At 47.1% G+C, this 18,106-nt stretch overlaps 1 protein-coding gene across 4 annotated transcripts in view; it reads left to right on the forward strand.

The window, feature by feature from the left end:
* Window positions 1-8,127: 8,127 nt before the first annotated feature.
* FARP1 (FERM, ARH/RhoGEF and pleckstrin domain protein 1) overlaps window positions 8,128-18,106 on the forward strand; it is a gene marked incomplete at both ends in the record, with an annotated part of 182,784 nt that continues 172,805 nt past the window's right edge. For all 4 annotated transcript variants that reach the window (XM_084234755.1, XM_084234756.1, XM_084234757.1 and 1 more), the window contains one exon: window positions 8,128-8,298. In XM_084234755.1, the coding sequence (XP_084090881.1) occupies window positions 8,128-8,298 (171 nt within the window). The remainder of the gene's footprint in view (window positions 8,299-18,106) is intronic.

Raw genomic sequence — 18,106 nt, forward strand, 5'->3', positions numbered from 1 at the left:
GTTCCTTCTAAATTTTGAAGGTCAGGAATAACGATAGGTCAGGTCTTGGTGTTCACCGTTTTAAGTGAGCTCTTCTTGAGATGTGATTTGTTCATTTATTATGAAGCATTATCTTATTTCTGGAATGTTTTCTGGAATTATATTTTGAGAGTTTTTTTCTTCCATTGTTTTATCTTCTTTAGGGACACCGTTCTATGTATGTTGGATCTCCTCTGTTTATCTTTGTATCTCTTCTCATTTTTGCCAACTGTTCTCCTTAAGACCTTCCTACTTTCACCAACTGCTTCCATCTGGGGGATTGTCTTAGACAGCTACTATGATCAGGTACCATAGACTGGGTTGGTTGGAAACAAAGAACTTATTACTCAAGTTCTTCATGGGGAAATCTGAAATCAAGGCACTGGCAGATTCAGTTTCTGTGAGGATTTGCTTCCTATTTTTTTTTTTTTTTGCCGTGCTCTTACATGGTAGAAGGGACAAGGGAGCCCTCTGGGACCTCTCTCGCTCTCTCCCTCTCCTTTCTCTCTCTTCTATTATGTTAACGTTGGTTCACAACACTGTATATGATTTAGAAATATACACATACCTCTTCAGGTGTGTGTTGCCTTATCACACCCACCACCAGGGCACATAGTCCTCTACTGTAGTTCATTGCTCCCCCTACCCCCGCCCTTTCCTCTCTACCCACTCCCTCTAGTAGTTTCAGTTTTGATAGTTTCATTTTTTTAAATTAATAATTTATGCATACAAGAGCTGGGGTACAGGCCAGAGGTGCAGGGGGTGGGGTGAGAGGACCCACCAGAGACAGAGTGGGGAACAGAACAGGCAGACTGACTAAAACACACTGCTGAGGGGAGCAGAGGGCAAGTCAGGAGAGGTCTTCTGTGCCATGTGGGTAGCTTCCTGGCCGGGGATCGAACTTGTGTTGCAGAGGCTGTGGATAGCTTCATAGGTTGCGTCTTAACCCCTTGCACCACCAGGGAGGTCCTTGGTAGTTTCAGTTTTATGCTCAGATTTATAGTTTGTGTTTGGTGGTGTTTTCTGACCCTTTGTTTTGTTGGTCTATTCTAAATATGAGTGAAACCATCCAGTACTTGTCTTTCTCCTTCTGACTTATTCCTATTTAGCATAGTCCCCTTCAGTTCCATCTGTGTTATTGCAAATGGCAAAAGGTCATCTTTTTAATAGCTGAATAGTATTCCACTGTGTGTGTCTATATAATCTACTTTTCTGACCTTGGACATTTAGGTTGTAAATATTGCTGCAGTGAATATAGGAGTATATATGCCTATGAATTAGTATTTTTGTATTCTTTGAATCATTGCCAAGGGGTGGAATTGCTTGATCATATGGAAGATCTGGAGTCTTAAGGGTTCTAATTCTATTCATGACCTAATCACCTCCTAAAGACCCCACCTCCTGATACCATTACCTTGGGGAGTAGGTTTCAATATGAATTTGGAGGTGATACAAATATTCATTTTATAGCAGGGACATTTTTACTCACTTTTCCATTTCTCCCTTGAAGTCTACCTCATGCTTTCTTTCTTTCTGTTTTCCCATAGTTTCCCTGAACTCTTGTAAATCCTCTTGTGTTTTTGTTTACAGTGTCAGTTATTCATTATTAATTTATGACAATATGTTCAACAAGATTTCAATCTGTTGCATGTAACATTTCTTTTGTGGGTGTTCTTCATCTGTCGTTCATTTTTTCTTTCTTTTAACAGCATCTTTGTAAAAGTTCTTTTGTTGTTCAGTGAGTTATTTGTTGTTTTATTTTGAACTAGCTATTTACACAGGCCAAGAGAACGAGCCATGTCCCATAGTTATAGGAATTCTTGTGACCTGCAGGTGTGTGTGCATGCGTGTGCATATGTGTGTGTGTGTGTGTGTATCAGCCTTCGTTATTCTCTTGCTTGCTGAGAATGGTAGTATTCTCAATGTAGTCTCAGTAGACTGCTTCTTCTTTGTCATTTTTCTCCACTGCTGGTGCTGCTTGATCTCCTATCTCACTGTGTCTGGGACTAACTTGCACATCTGTTCCCTGGTCTCAGGATAGTGTTGCTGGGTTTGTGGCAAGGATGTTCTGCTTTTTGGGGGAGCATGGTGCTCCAGGCCTGGATGGCCTGCCAACCATTTCCCTTCTCTGCCGACCTTCCTTGCCATTTGGGGACGTGCTCACAGGTCTTGTGGTTCTGTGGCCTAGAGCTACAGATGTCCTCTTTTTCCTCACAGGCGGGGTTTGCATTCGAGTGTGCTCCTTATCTTGCTTGGGTGAACTCCAAGAGGAAGTCTTTAAGCCAGGATATTATGACAAGACAACTCCAGTTTTTAAATCTTTCTCTGCTAGTCAAGCATTTTATTACTTTTTTGATGGTAGTTATTATTTCCTTTTAAGAAAGTTTCAAGTACAGCGAAGTCTTCACTTAATGGCACTGATTGGTTCTTGGAAGTTTACAAGTTCAAGTGCAATGATGTGTAAGGAAAGCAGGTCCTGGAATCCTATTTCAGTCAAAGTTGGCTGGGATTTTTTTTTTTTTTTTAAATAAACATTATAATGAAACAAGGTTGAATAAAGCAATGTTATTTGAGGACTTACTTTAGATGTAAAGAATAAAGGCTTTTCAGTGTTCTCCTTTAGGTTGGTAATGAGTGATGGTGGTAATGATGGATCCCAAGAGAAGTCACTGCCATTACTTAGACTCTTCTTTTAAGAAATCAGAAGTCAGAGGACGTCATGGAGGGAAATTAGGATACAGCATGATTGATGTTTATAAACAGGAGACTTTAGGTTTCTTAAACTTGTTTACCAGAGGCCGTGTTTGTAAAGCCAGGCTCACCAAGTGCGACATCAAGCGTCCGTTCCATTGCACGTACCCACTTGCCACTTGCCAGTGCTTCTCAGCTATTCCCTTGACATTCCTGGGATGCCCAGCTCAAAACTCTAGGCTGGATTTGTTTGAAATAAACAGTGCTTTCCATGTACAGGAACGGTCCGCATGCCAGCATGGGGAAAAAACTGTGACCTACTTTGTAAAATGTCAGTATCCAGAAGTAGAAATAATACAAGCATGAGGTCATTAAAAGACTATAGGAAAGGGGAGTTAGGTACCAACTAGCTGTTATTCACTAACTCAGTTTTGATTTTTTAAAAAAAGATTTATTTATGCATACAAGAGCTGGGGTACAGGCCAGAGGTGCAGGGGGTGAGAGGACTCACCAGAGACAGAGTGGGGAGCAGAACAGGCAAATTTACTGAAATACACTGCTGAGGGGAGCAAGCAGTGGGCAAGACAGGAGAGGTCTGCCGCGCCATATGGGGTGCTCCGTGGCCAGCGGGGATCGAACTGGCACTGCAGAGGCTGCGGACAGCTTCACAGCGCTGCGTTCCTCTGCCTGTGCCATCAGGGAGGCCCCAGTTTTTATTTTTTATTTATTTTTTATTTTTATTTTTTAAAAGATTTATTATTTTTTAAAATTTATTTATACATGCACTGGGCACAGTCAGAAGCGCGGGAGGGTGAGAATTCACCAGAGCCAGAGCGGGGAGCAGAGCAGGCAGAAGGACCGAAGGACACTGCTGAGGGGAGCAGCGGGCGGCAGGAGAGGTCTGCGCGCCATGTGGGACCCTCCTCCCGTGGCCGGGGAGCAGCCGGGGATGGAACCAGCGCTGCAGAGGCTGCGGGCGGCTTCGCAACCCAGCGCTCAACCGCTGCGCCACCGGGGAGGCCCCCAGTTTTGATTTTTTAAATGCCACGGTGCTGCAGTTAATAAATTTAGGTTATCTATTCTGTACAAGAAATTATCACAAAATTTACTGGCTTAAACAGTAATAATGGTAATGGGCGTACTACGGTGATAATACCTGATGGGGATACCCCAATGATACCTGTTACAAATAAATGACTTTTTAAAAAACAAAACAAAAATGCCGAGAGGCTAACAGTTATACTACACCCTTCTGGGGGATCTTGGGCTGGGGGAAAAACAGGTTCTATTTTGGGCATGAGTGGCCCCCGCTTTTGCTTAGGCCAATGCAAAAATGCCTTTGTAGGGAGCCTTTGGGATGGATGGCATGGCAGAATAGGCCCCTTGCTCCCTGCCCTCAGCTCCCTGGGTGGGGGTCAGAGTCACAGCCAGAGCCACACCTCCTTGACTCTGCGGCCCAGAGATAGAGCAGACCAGGCATTGACAGGCCAGGGCCTGGCCATTCCAGCGGAGAGCAGGGAAGGCGAGGCTGTCTGGGTGGGTGCTCCCAGGGCCCGGAGGATGAACACCAAAGTAGGAAAAGATCCCGAGGAGAGGAGGGGAATGGGGAAGGCATACAGGACTGATGTCATAGTTTTCTCTAGAGGTTGCATTTATTTTTAGGCATGAGACAGTGAAGTGAAAATGTCCGTGGAAGTCATTTGGCCTTCTCTCTGAAGATGATTTTAAATGCAGCTGATTCCATCCTTAATGTCTACCCCCTACCTTCGACTCACTGAGCAAATACTGATTGACGTGCTCCCGCACTGGTGTAGCACGCCATGCTAGGCGTCCCAGGTGGACAAGGCCTAGCCCTGTCTCTCAAGACTGTGAAGAGACTTCATCAAGGTATAGATCACACAGCCAAATAGATTGGAATTAGATTTTTTTAAAAAGCCCATTTGGGGTGGAAATGAGCAACGTGCTTACTTACACCATTGTGAAGTCACAGAGGGGAGCTGTAAAAAGTAAGGGCAGGTCTTAGCAAGACCAGTCCCTCCCGGGCTTTGTCACAGAGCCCAGTCAACAGGGTCTCATGGAACGAATCATCCTAACACTCTTTGCTGGAAAGTTGGTGGGCAAATGAGTGTGAGAGAAGCCAGTAGTAAGTGGGGCTTCTTAGGCGGGAGAGGGGCCTTTTCCTGAAGCATCAGAGGAGGCATCTCTTCAGGCACAGGACTTTGAGTCAGGGACCAGGTTGCTGGAAGTTTCTATGTGCTGGCTGGAGGGCCTGCCCTGTCAGGGTGAGGATGTTACAGGAAGGGAGGGGTTTCCATGTGGAATTTAGTGGGGAACTCTGGGAACCTGACCAGGGCCAGGATGAGACTAAGCTGAACAAGAAGAACCTCCACAGTAAGGTGGTTTTCAGGAGTGTGAGTAGGACACAGCGCTGTGCTCCGCACCTCGCACCTCATACCCTGTGACCCCTCAGTGCCCCTCCTGGGCCTCTGACCCACTAAGTCCTGCCTGGTGGCCCTTCCCTAGCCGCCCCTTCTTCTTTCCCTCTCTTATGGTTCACTTGGGCTGCTGGAGCCAAGTACCATCGATGGGTGTCTTATTCCTCAGTTTTGGAGGCTGGAGTCCGAGACCAAGGTGGTGGAGGGCTGGTTTCTTCAGAGGCCTCTCTCCTTGGCTTGCAGATTCCACCTTCTCCCTGTGCCACGAGTGGGGTCTTTCTCCATGTGTACCCCCATGTGTCTGTGTGTCTTACGTTTCCTCTTACAAGGACACAACTCCCTGGATCGAGGTCCAGCTTCAGCGGTCTCATTTCAAGACCTGATTTTCAAATACAGTCGCCTTCTGAGATACTGGGGCTTAGGACCTCAACATATGAATTTGGGGAAGACCCAAATCAGGGATGCTGATAACAGCCCTCATGCCTGGCACTTCTTTTGTTTGTTTAGTTGCACGTCTCCCTCTTTGATTCATGCTCTGACTGTCCCGGAGAGTAAGATGGACTCTGAACCTCAGCACAAACCTGCTCCCCTCCCCGCACAGGCTTTTATAACTCTGAACAGCCCTAACAGTCAAACTCAAGCTTCCCCGATTCTACTTCCTCCATTCGGCACTGATTTAAAACTTTCTCACCTTGTGCACTTTTATCTGCTTTCTCAGTAGCTAACCATTTACAGTATTCGGCTGATTTTCCCATAATAGTGGGTTTTATAGCATCACCTTTTTATTTCCATTACCAGTGTCCCAAGTGACTGGCTCAAGCACCAGTTATGCACTAGCTCTGTAATGGGGCGCCCCCAACATCCCACCTCGTTTTCCAGTCCGTGGTATACATCTACGTCACACACTCTACTTTTTTGTTGTGTCACTGCTTTTGTCCCAGCGGCTCCGCAGGATAAAGACCGTGTTGCTCCCCCAGGTAGCCAAGGTCCTTGATAGTCCGGTGGTAATTTTCCAGTTCCGTCTTGAACTCTGGGGCGTGACATCTCTTTCGTCTGGCTGCGGGCCACCTTTTCCCGGTCCTGTACCTCGCCGTGCTTTTGGCGTTTGCTGGTGTGTCTTCTGCACAAGAAGTTTACCTTTTTTCAAGTATTACCTGATGTTTGAGTCTGAGTGAGTTCATTTCTTCCCTTCTTCGTGATGGGAGCCACCCCCTCACCCCTGATCTTTAAAAACCACGTCATCTCCCTGATACATCTTTCCTTGGTGCCTTTGGACCCTCGGCGTACGGCCTGGAGTCTGAATGTGCGGCTGGCTGGTCCAGTATCCAGCAGGCATCGTCCAACTCCGTGGTGCCATGCTTTGTGCCTTGGTAGAGACTGAGGTCCAAAGGCTGCTGTGGACTTGGCTCTTTCAGTCAGGTGGTCGTGATGTTCCCGGGTGGTCAGGACAGGAGGTTGGCGTCACGGTGTAACAGGGCAGCGATCGAGGTCAGTACCACGATACTAGGTTTGGAGAAAAGAAAGAAGCCTTATTGCAAATTGATTGGCAAGTTTGCCTGCTAGAAAACTCAAATCTGTCTCCCTGGCTAAGAAAAAGAATGAGCTTATTTAGGTTTTGGAGAGCAGAATTGAGAATAAAGGAGTTGGTCAAAGGGTAGTTATGCAGGGGGGAGTATTTTTCAGTCAGCTGGTGCTTGGATTCCTGGTGATGGGCCCCTCACCTCTGGGGAGCACCCCCTCCTCGGCATTTGTATTTCCAGCTCCAGCTGGTGTTGGAATTCAGCTCAAGGTTAGTCACTCGCTTGCTCAGGCTGTGTTTTTGTAAATTAGGTTCAGGCTCTGCTGTCTGTGAAAGCAAGCCTCGGGGAAGGCTAGATAAGCTTATTTTCTTTTGTGCTCTCGTGTCGGAAGTAATATTACCATTTAGCCTCGGTTACAAGAGCACCCCAACACCCACCCCTGTCCATCTCACCAGGACCAAAGGCCATAAGGGGCTGAGGGTGTGTGTGGGGTAAATGCACCCAGGACAGATGACGGAGGGAAGGAGGGTGGCATTGGGTCTCTGGAGCCCCCCACCTAGACGGATTCGTAACCTTTTCTTCGCCGTAGACCTCTTCACTTTTGAGTTCTTTATCTTCTCATAATAGTGGTTTTAACCCAGAAAATAAAATACTCAAAATACAAAAAAAAAAAAAGAAGTTTCCGGGCGGAGAAGGAGTGCAAAGTGGTCAGCCTGAGAGCCTCAGTGAACACGACGGGGGCCGCGGGAGGAGAATGGTTAGAGAGAGGGGTGTGGTCTGAGCCAAGGGTAGACTTTTCCGAGAGGAAAAATGGTGGTTTTGTTTTTAGGAAAATGGCTTTGTTGATGCTGAAATATAGAGAACGGCTTCTTGGGAAAAGGGGAGCCCTGGGGAGGGGGGCTGTGTGTAGAAAGCATGCATTAGGAGGTTATTGTCATAGAAACGAGCCGAAGAAATCCCGAGAAAAGGCCCTGCCTGATGCTGCCGCTGTGCATAAGTGTCTGTTTAGTTTTCTTGACAGATTATAACTTGGGAGCTGCAGTGTGTGTTTTACCTGTTTATCTTTATAGCATCTACGGTGTGTTACTGTGTCCATAAGAGGTAATTAATGGATGCTAATAATACAGCCCCGGTTCTGTTTATCATCTTCCCACCAGATGCGCGATGTGTGAAAAGTTGTGCCTTAGTTATTGTAGACACAGAATAATAGGTTGAGCACGGCAGAAGTAAGAGCTGACTATAAAAGTAGAAAAGAATACAATTGGTTTAAAAGATGCTAACGAATAAATATAAATGTCCGCATGGATAGAGGTGACGAGTCAGTGAATGAACCAACCTCCTCGTGCGCGATTGCCATGCTGGGAATGGATGGCAGATGCCACTTAGGTGGCTGAAGTAAGTCTCTTTTGACGTGTTTTTCTTTCTCACTGCTTCCTGCAGATATTATATAACCTGCTTTCATCATGGGAGAAATAGAGCAGAAGCCAACTCCGGGTGCAAGACTGGGGGCCCCGGAAAATTCGGGGATCAGTACCTTGGAACATGGACAGAAGCCGCCCCCAACACCTTCAGGGAAACTCATGTCCATCAAAATCCAGATGCTGGATGACACCCAGGAGGCTTTTGAAGTTCCAGTAAGTTGGGGGAATAGCTGTGAGCTCATAGGCGTGGGCGGCTTTGGGCTGGGGCGATACATCTGGGTCATGACATGAGGTGGGGGGCTGGGTAGTCAGTGCCGCCTGCCCCACCCGCAATGCGCTGCTCTGCCCATCTGTTCTGAGCTCTCAGATTGTTGATTCCTGCTGGGATAGTCTGTCTGGTGATATCAGGGGCATGTCACTTGAATTTCATTATGACTTTCCATGTCCAAATATACTTGTGTACACATGCGCATACGGCTGTCTTTTATACACCTATATACATTTATATGTAAGTGTATATCGATGTCTTTTATATACCTATATATGTTTATATGTATATAAATGTTCGCATTCAAGGGAATTGTGGTCTTCTGGATGATCTCAGTTTAATTTGCTTATCAAAGGCAGCTCCTTGTGTGTGTGTATGTGTATGTGTGTGCGCACGTGTGTGCACGCACACGCCACTTCTCTAGGTTATGGGCAAGAAAACCTGAGATGACCGTCGTGTTTTCGTCTGGGGAGGAGTGGACACCTTGTTCACTATGGGAAGCGAGGGGTGTGCAGCCTGGAATTGAAGACACCGCCGTCCCAGGGGCGGGGAAGTGAAAAGGGGGCTGAAAGAGAACAGCAGCCCCAGCTGCTTCCGTCCCTGGGAGCCCCTAGTCTTGGCGCTCTTCAGCGTCCCTGCCTGTCCACCTGGGTCCTCCCTCTCCCCCACCCCTTCCTGCTGGAGGGTAGGGAACCTCCCCTGGAGGGTCAGGCCTATCGGACTTTCCAGGGCCCTGACGGCTCCTGCTGCTGCGCGGTGGCCTTTATACACAGCGATGGGCCCCTGCCCTTGCGGCCCACGCTGCATTGTGTTTTCTGCCTTCTATCTTGGGCCCTAAGCGCCACGTTTAATGTTATCCATGGGGGCAGAAAATAATTCTTAAATTCTGAAGAGCCAACTTCCAAAACCTTGGGAACACAACCTGTTGTTAAAGTGGAGACCAGCCATCTGTTACTCCCGTTGGCCTGAGCCACTGAAACTTAATAGTCAGCATTAATGCCTGTACCCCATCATTTAATCATTTATATGATATGATTCACTAAATTATATTCATTTCAAAGAATATTGTTCAGAGAGTGCGAATTACCATTAAGTGTCTCAGGGAAAGATAAACCTCAGCAGAGCTATGTTTAAAACCGGCAATTTTATTGCACATTGCAGGTAACCTTTGTATCTTTCTAATTGTATTCGTGTGGAATTCTTATCTTTGAAGGACTTGGGAATGTCTTCCTATTCTGGTGAACAAAGTCATTGCTAATCCACTGAAATTATAAAACTAAAATTGAGTGCACCTGCCAGCTTTCAGAATGAGACATTCTGGAACATAGGTCCTGCTCTCTCCTCCGCCCACCTTCCACTTTTTTCTTTGTTGCCAGACTGGTTTGGTGAGGTATTTAATTTCAGTGTTTCCTCTTCGTGCTGGTAAGGACTTCAGAGCCCAGGTCTCCAGCAACACATTGTATTAGATGGTGTTTCTTGTATGTGGTTTGGTCTAGGAGCTAAGGCTGTTGTGCGCATGGATTACAGGCAGCATTGCCCTGCATTCAGTTGCACTTCTTCTGTTTCCCCAAACCAAAGAATACCCGACTCTGCTCGCACTTTAGCTTGGAACTCACTGCCTAAGAAACAGTAGTAGAGATGTGTTTCCACCTTTGAGAGTTACTTGATCATTGCTGATTTCTGTGCTTTGCATTTATAACCCTTTTGTCTGGAAGGAACCTTTTTCAACCTCCCTTTGATAAACTCCTATGTACCCTTAAAGGCCCTATCAATTTTACCCAGATGCTAACTTCCTGAGGCCCTGAATGGAATCCTTTTCTTCCTTCCTCAAACCTCTTTGGTATCTATCAAGGTTGAACGGGGCTGCCTGGATCCAAATCCCAGCCTCTATCGACTCATCGGTCACCTTGGACAAGGTGCTTAAGTTCTCCCTAGCTGAGTTTTCTCTCCTGTAAAATGAGGCTAAAATAATAAACCCTACCTCCTACTATTATGACAATCAAAACAATACAAAGAAAGTGCTTGGAACAGCCATCTTGGCACCTACAAATTGCTTAAACAAGTCTGATTAGCAGCATGGATATGCATTTGTGGCCACAGGCCAGAGACCTGGCCCCCGTGGGCTCATCCGCTCATCTGGCATGAAGTAGGTGCACATTGAGTGTTTGCTGACTGAGTATTAGAATGAGTTTATCTTACAAGTCAATGTCTGTCATTGCTAGTTTTTCACCTACCATCCTTTCCTATTTTTCTTTTTGTGGTTTGTTCAGAATATTCCTTTTCAACCAGTGGGCCACAGATGTTTTCCATTACTGCCTGTAGTAAGGCAGATAACAGCGTTTTTATTGATGGAGCCGATTCTAAATTGCTACCTTGTGCCTCTTTTTTTTTTTTTAAAGATTTATTTATTTATTTATACAAGCACTGGGTACAGTCAGAAGTGCGGGAGGGTGAGAGAATTCACCAGAGCCAGAGCAGGGAGCAGAGCAGGCAGAAGGACCGAAGTACACTGCTGAGGGGAGCAGCGGGCAGGAGAGGCAGGAGAGGTCTGCGCGCCATATGGGACCCTCCTCCAGTGGCCGGGGAGCAGCTGGGGATTGAACCGGCGCTGCAGAGGCTGCGGGCAGCCTCGCAACCCAGCGCTCAACCGCTGCGCCACCGGGGAGGCTCCATAGGTTGCGTCTTAATCCCTTGCGCCACCAGGGAAGCCCAATAAAATGAAAGTTTAAAAAGATTAGTTAAGAACTAACCTTTTGAAGGTCCTTAGCAGTGATGTCTGTTTTTCCTATTCTGCATAGCTAGTTCCAGAACCACCTTCCCCTTGATCTTGGACTGCCTTTTTAGATATTTCCTCTATAACAACATTAAAAAAAAAAAGAGAGAGAGACCATTCTTTCAAGATGTTTCAGCTTTCTGTGGAGAGCACAGCACAAATAGACATCCCCCATGCTTTATGAGATTTGCTGCTTTCCTCTGCAACCAGATTATTAAGTGAAGTCATTCCTGAGGATATGAGAGGGTCAGTTAAACACACATACACCCAGCTGTCCACCTAACCCCTGTGTCCTGCCCCTCCTCAGGCCCCGAGAAGGTTCTTTGTGTCTTGTCCTCATGACCCCGCTAGTAAACAAACGCTCTTCTTCCTTATGGTTGTGGAGTGAAGCTGGTGGTTTCTCCTCCAAGTGTTTGTTCAGTTGTGTGTTTGTAGGGTCACGTTAGGAAGAGGGGAGAAGAGCAGAAGAAATCAAGGGGAGCCATTTGGTGCTGCTTGTGTGCAGCCTGGCAAGGATGCCCCCACATGAGTAGATCTCCATCCAGTTTCAGCTGAAGAGTTAGCTGGAGTGGCTGGCCCCAGCGAGTGGCCGGCTTGCAGCGGTGGCACTGCCATGCTGCTGTGGCCTCCACAGCCTCCCAGGAAATGCTCGTGCTTTTTTATGCTTTTGACTTGTCATTGTGTCACTTGGAAACTTCCGTAGCTTTCAGCTGCCTGGGGGTAAACCTTGGTTCTCTTAATTTGGGGAGACTGGGAGAGCACCGTGCCCCCCCTCTGAAGATCTTGTGGGCGGTGGGGCTGCTGAGTTGCTTGCACGGTGTCTCCATGGCCCAGGTGTGTCTTCTGCGTGCAACTCATGCCAGAACGTCCTCCTACTTGTTCACATGCTGGTTTAGGCCTCCCATGGTGTAGGGTAAAGAAAATATCAGGCTTTTCTGCCCTTCCGCCATCAGGATAGATGATGGATCCTTGTCCTGAATGCATGCCTGATGGCGGGCACCTGGAATAGGGTGTGGGCATAGGTAGATGGGATTCAGCTAAGCTAAGACTGTGCTTTTAAGGGCGGCGTCACGGGGGGACGCCAGCAGCAGCAGCAGCAGCAGCAGCACCAGTAGCAGCAGTAGAAGCAGAAGCAGAAGCCGATAGAGAAGCCGAGAAGCAGCAGAACGAACGCTAGAGAGCCCAGATAGAGTGAAGACTTGCTGGGGGCTGGGAGGCCTGCCAGCCTCCCAGCCCCCCAGCCAGCACCCCTGCCTGCCATATGCCTGGTGAACCCCAAATAAAAAACCTGCAAAACTACTGAGGACTCTGACTCCTCCTTTACCCGGTCTGCATGGGATCAGAAAACCTGCACCATGCCCATTCCTGCCTCTTACACATGGGCAGAGTGTGAGCTCCCTGTGAGCAAGGCCTCTTTCCTTGTGGTTTTGGTGAATCCTGTACCTGAATGGTGCTTGGGCCAAGCAGATACTGGCTGCTGTAATCAGCTGCCTGCTCCTCCACTCTGTCCCCTGCGGAGGAGGTTGGAGGTTCCTTCCATTAGAGGAGGGAACCCGCAGGAGCCCCTCTGAAGTCACTTCCTCCTGTCTGCACAGTGTTAAGCAAGGACTGGATTGGAGCCTTGCACACATGACCCCACCATTGCACCCTTCCCCCTGCACTGAGCCAGCCACCCCTAGAAAATCTCTGGGTTTCCACTGTCTCAGCCCATTGGATCTTTTCAAACTTGCACCCAATGAGAAGGAAGCTCACCATGTTCTCACCTCCCTGCTGTTCTGGTTCCTTTTCCCATTCTAAACACCCCTGACCACTTCAAATTGATCAAAATCCCACCAACTGGCCAGGCCTTCCCACTGTAGCTGTTGCTGTGGGTTATTTCTCCTTCTACTGTTCTTATTGTCTGTACCCTAATTACTCTGAATCATGGGCGCTAGGCCTGCCTCCTTCCTAATTAGTTGGTTTATAAGCTAGCTGAGATTCAGCTTGCTTACCTGCACATGAGGTGTCTCATCCAGATGAGACGATAAACGCTTTTTTCCTTCCTTTTTTTGGGAAGTTGGGACTTTGTATTGATATCTTTATTGATTAATTGCCTTTTCATGAGTTACTTTATTAATTTCCCAGGTGTAGATGCCAAACTCTGAGAAAGGGATTTTTAACCTTAAAAAAACCCCAAAAAACCCAACCCTCTCCTCTGGATCCTCGAAGCCTGATCAGTCACAGTAGTTGCTGTGTACTTGGTAATTGCTAAACTCAAGTGGGTGAAAAGCGTGCTGTACGTGATACTCCTGGAACATCAGGAAATGTCAGGAGTGCTGTGTGTGTGTAGCTTACATAAACCTAATTGAACTAAATTGGACGAAACTATATGCCTATTGACAGTGGGGGTAGAAGACAGAAAGAGTATTTTCTAGAAAGCACTTTACTAGTGGTGAATAAATCCATTTCCTAAAAATAAAGATTGTTAAAATTTTTAAGGAAAATAATTCGCACGTCATAAGAAACAGGCAGAGTTGAAACAGGCAGAGTTGTTTTTTTTTTCCCCTGGAGGCAAAATTGCTTGTGCTACCTCAGAGACCTCATTAGGAGTCTCCTATGGTCAAATCTTAAATGACCAAACATTTCATTTTCTTCCCTTTTGAAATGAAATAGTCATTTAATTTTTATAATTTTCACTTGAAGCCTGAGCTTGACATCAGTTGAGAGCTTGTTCTCCCAAGTGCATTGTAAGTTCACAGAAAGGCTTCGATGGTTGTAGAATTTTCAAGCTGTCTCAAGCTTCAGCTCAGCAAAAGGACTTAGAGAAATTTGTCTTTAAAAAGCTCTCCTCTTGTGGGCCTCCAACTAGCTTATGCTTACACACAGCAACCGTGTCTTCAGGAAAGCATGTCCCTTTCTGTCTTTCTCACTTACTTGGAATGAATTCTGTGTCCCATTTTGATTTCTGTTTCAGCCATTTAGAGAAGGGGCTCTTTTGGACAATCTGCTGAAAGTCTGCTTCTTTTTTGCTTTGTTTTTTGTCTTCAAAGAGGTGAAGAATAGATATATATATATATATGGAATACTTAACTGAAGGTTTTGGAGGGAATGTGGCTCCTTTCTTTGTTTCCCCCCAAGATTTATTATTTATGCATACAAGAACTAGGGTAGAGGCCAGAGGTGTGGGGGCTGAGAGGATTCACCAGAGACAGAGTGGGGAGCAGAACAGGCAGATCCACCAAAACATACTGCTGAGGGGTGCAGTGGGCGAGACAGGAGAGGTCTGTTGCACCATGTGGGTCACCCCCTTGGCTGGGGATCGAACTCGTGTTGCAGTTGTTGCGGATAGCTTCTTAGTGCTGAGACTTAACCCCCTGTGCCACCAGGGAGGCCCCTGTGGCTCCTTTCTTGTATGCGTTCTGCTTCCTGCTCCCCTGGAATTTTGGGGCCCTGGCAGTAGGGTGCCCTGAAGTTGATCTGATCATAGAGATAGCAGCAGTATTGGCTGGCAGGTCCAAATTCCAGAGTTATATTTTCCTTTGGCATGAAATGCAATAAGAGGTAGTGGCAGGACTGGTGACTAAATAAAATTTAATTGGCCATTTAAAACCAGAAGGGAGGATGTGTCTGCCCAGAATCCTATTAACAACCTCAGAAGCAGCGGCTCTTTGAGCCAGATGCAAGGGAGGGAGTGTCACAAATTCAGGCAGCCTTTTAAAAAATAACTCAACGTTTCTTCCTCCTTATCAAAGTTGCTTTTGGCTCCTTTGATGAGCAGAATTTCTGAAACAGTATTTATGTCCACTTTGCTGCGCATGGGCCTTGCTCTGTTTTATTTAACTTGAATGATGAATGGGCTTGTCTGGGCCTGGCCTCCCGAGGTTAAATTTAAAGGCAATTTTACTAGATTAACTTTTTTTTTCATAAATCATTTCAGCTAAATACTGTTAGCTTTCTTTTCCAGTTCCTTGGAAGAGAGAGTTGAATTGAAATGTTGTCCTGAAATGTTGACGTGTGACCCATTCAACTCTGGTTTACATGCGTGTCATCAAAGTCGGTTCTGGAGCCTGACATGATGGCCGGGATTCTCCAACAGCTGTTTGCCATTTTCTCCCAGATAAAAGAATCTCTCAGTAGACCCTATTGAATGCAAATAATAAACCAATCGAGAATGTCCGTAGCTGACAGTAAGATGGACCAGCACCCCAAGACAGCAGAGGGAGTAGGAGAAGTCACCTTTTAAATGGGAACAATATATTTTCTTACAAGAAAGGGGAGAATGCAGAGGTGCCTCTAAGTGAAGTTTAGAGGCAGAGGGGACCTGGTCCAGGTCACAAAACTGGGGACAAGGAACAGGGAGACCTGGACCAGCACCCCCCTCACTAAGTTCTGCCTTCCCTGCGTCATTCGGGTACCCAAGGGCCATAAGAAACTCTTAGAGGGGGTGACCCAGCATCTCAGGCCTGCTGGTCCTGAGACACATGCTGCACATCTGCAGGCAGGATGGGTCGAAAAGCTGAGCCTGCTGGAGGGACAGACAGGACAGGACCTCCAAGTGTCACTTACACCTGGTGGTGCTGGATGAGTCCATGCCTATTGTCCGTCGATTTTCACGCCCCTGACATGGAAAGTGCCTTCTTCCTGGGGCTGATGTGAAGCCAGATGAAACGCCTTCTGTAAAAAGTCCTGGACACATATTATGTTCTCACAAAAGTTAGTCTTCTCTTTTCTTCCTTTCATTCTCAGCTTTAGTTTCTTTATTGTTCTTTAATGGAATTGAGACCCTGCTTTCATTGTAGAGCCGTTGGGTAGGCGAATTGGAGAAAGTAAAGCGTAGAAAAGCCCTTTAAAATAAAAAATAGCATTCTTGTGTCAGGTGGAGTCATTCCTTTCTCCTTTCTGTAGAGTCTCACGTTAGACATGAGCTGGCTTTGAGGGTGCGTCATTCCTGAAATAGAGCTGGGCCCCAGGTGGCCTTGGAAGGTCTGTGGGAATGAAGAGCCACTTGGAATGAAACCTCAATTTCTTACAAGCACACGTACTTCCTTCTTTGAAGTTTTTGCAGCTTCGCTGAGCTCCACATTATCAGCTGTGAAATTGTGGGGAGTTCTCTGAGCTTTGCTGAATTCTTGGTTCCTGTCTCCTCCACCCAGCGTCTCCGCTTTCCTTCCTCGCCCCCTCTCCTGTCGCCTGCCCTAGAGTGTCTAGGTGGATGGGAGTCAGCGACCCCCGGGGACAGGGCTCTGCCAGCCCTGCAGGTCCCTCTGGAGGGGCGCTTCCCGGCCACGCACGCCTGTGGCTGAATGTTAATGGGGAACATGCTGACCTATAAATAAGACTGATTTTTAACTGATCTGTTGTTTTTTGGATCCACTTGTCACCTTTTCGGCATTTGAGTTGGATGGACATCATGGTTTTAATGTCTAAAAAGGACGCGAAGTGATTTGACCAATTTGGGAGCTTGTGTGGATGAAGCGATCTTGTAGAGAGCACCTTTCAGTCTTTCATACTCGTGAACTATGAGCTACAGCCTGATGGTTTCTCTTTCTTGGTGACCTAAGTCGGGGGCGAGACGAGCTCCCCACGTGGGATCCTGCAGCTTTGTGTCATTTCATGGGCTGCGATCTTGGGAACCTGATATGAGTTCCACAAATGTTTATGAATGCATGTGGCAAGGTGCTGCTGGTGATAAGAAAATGAGTAAAAATAAGGACCATCCTCTTAAAAAGGCCTTCTGTGCACCAGGGACTGAGCTAAGTCTGCACATACCTTGTCACCTTGTGGCTGATCTGGAACCGATGGGGGAGGCATGAACGACCCCAGTGAGGCTTAGAAGCAGAGGGACCCAAAGCTGGGGACAAGGAGAAGGGGTCCTAGCCCAGCACCTCCCCACACTAAGTTCTGCCTTCCCCTGTCATTTAGTGGACATAAGGGTGGAAAGAAATTCTTAGAGGGGGGTGACCCAGCACCTCAGGCAGGATGGATCGAAGAGCTGAGCCTACTGGAGGGGCACCTGCGACAGCACCTCCAAGTATCATCTACACTTGCTGGTGACTAAAGACTGCAGAGAGCATGCTCAGGAATGGACACACAAGAGAAAGGGAGGAGGTGGAAGGGCTGGGGCTGGGCAGTGCATGGGATGGGAGCACCGAGAGCAGCAGGGTGCAGATCGGACGTGGGCTGACAGCCCAGGTGGTGGGCCACGCGGGACCAGGGAGCCCATAGGCACAGGCATTTCTGTGACAATTGTTTTACTATAAAGAATGTCTTCCTTTAGGTGACAGGAAATGAGTGTTGCTAACATTGCTAATAAAAGGCATTGCCTTATTATTTTTTTTAAAGATTTATTTATTTGTTTGTTTGTTTGCTTATTTATTTATACAAGCACTGGGTACAGTCAGAAGCGTGGGAGGGTGAGAGAATCCACCAGAGCCAGAGCAGGCAGAAGGACCGAAGTACACTGCTGAGGGGAGCAGCGGGCGGCAGGAGAGGTCTGCGCGCCATGTGGGACCCTCCTCCGGTGGCCGGGGAGCAGCTGGGGATTGAACCGGTGCTGCAGAGGCTGCGGGCAACTTCGCAACCCAGCGCTCAACCGCTGAGCCACCGGGGAGACCCGCATTGCCTTATTTTTAACTACAAAGAAGATTCTGTGATGCTTTCGATGAACTTCCAAGATTCGTAGTGATTTATGTATATTGTACAAACTGGAAGGATTCAGTGGAGGTTGATGGCTTGGTTCGCATTTATATTAGGAAAATTATATTTACTCTTTGCTGAGTTTCAATTTCTTTGTGATCCGGAAACTCGGTACAGGCAGTCACACCTGAGTGAAGACCAGGTTGGGGAACGTTTAAATCCAGCACCTCCACTGGACCATGTTCAAAATCCTTGGAAAGTAGGGTGATGGCCTTGATTAGCTTGTTTAATTTTGATGCAATTTACTTGCGTGGTGAACTCTGGCTGTAAGACCAAAGAGCGTTTACTAGGTCATGAGGCTATCA

Source organism: Talpa europaea (genome assembly GCF_964194135.1).
Source record: "Talpa europaea genome assembly, chromosome: 6".
NCBI classification, from domain to species: Eukaryota; Metazoa; Chordata; class Mammalia; order Eulipotyphla; family Talpidae; genus Talpa; species Talpa europaea.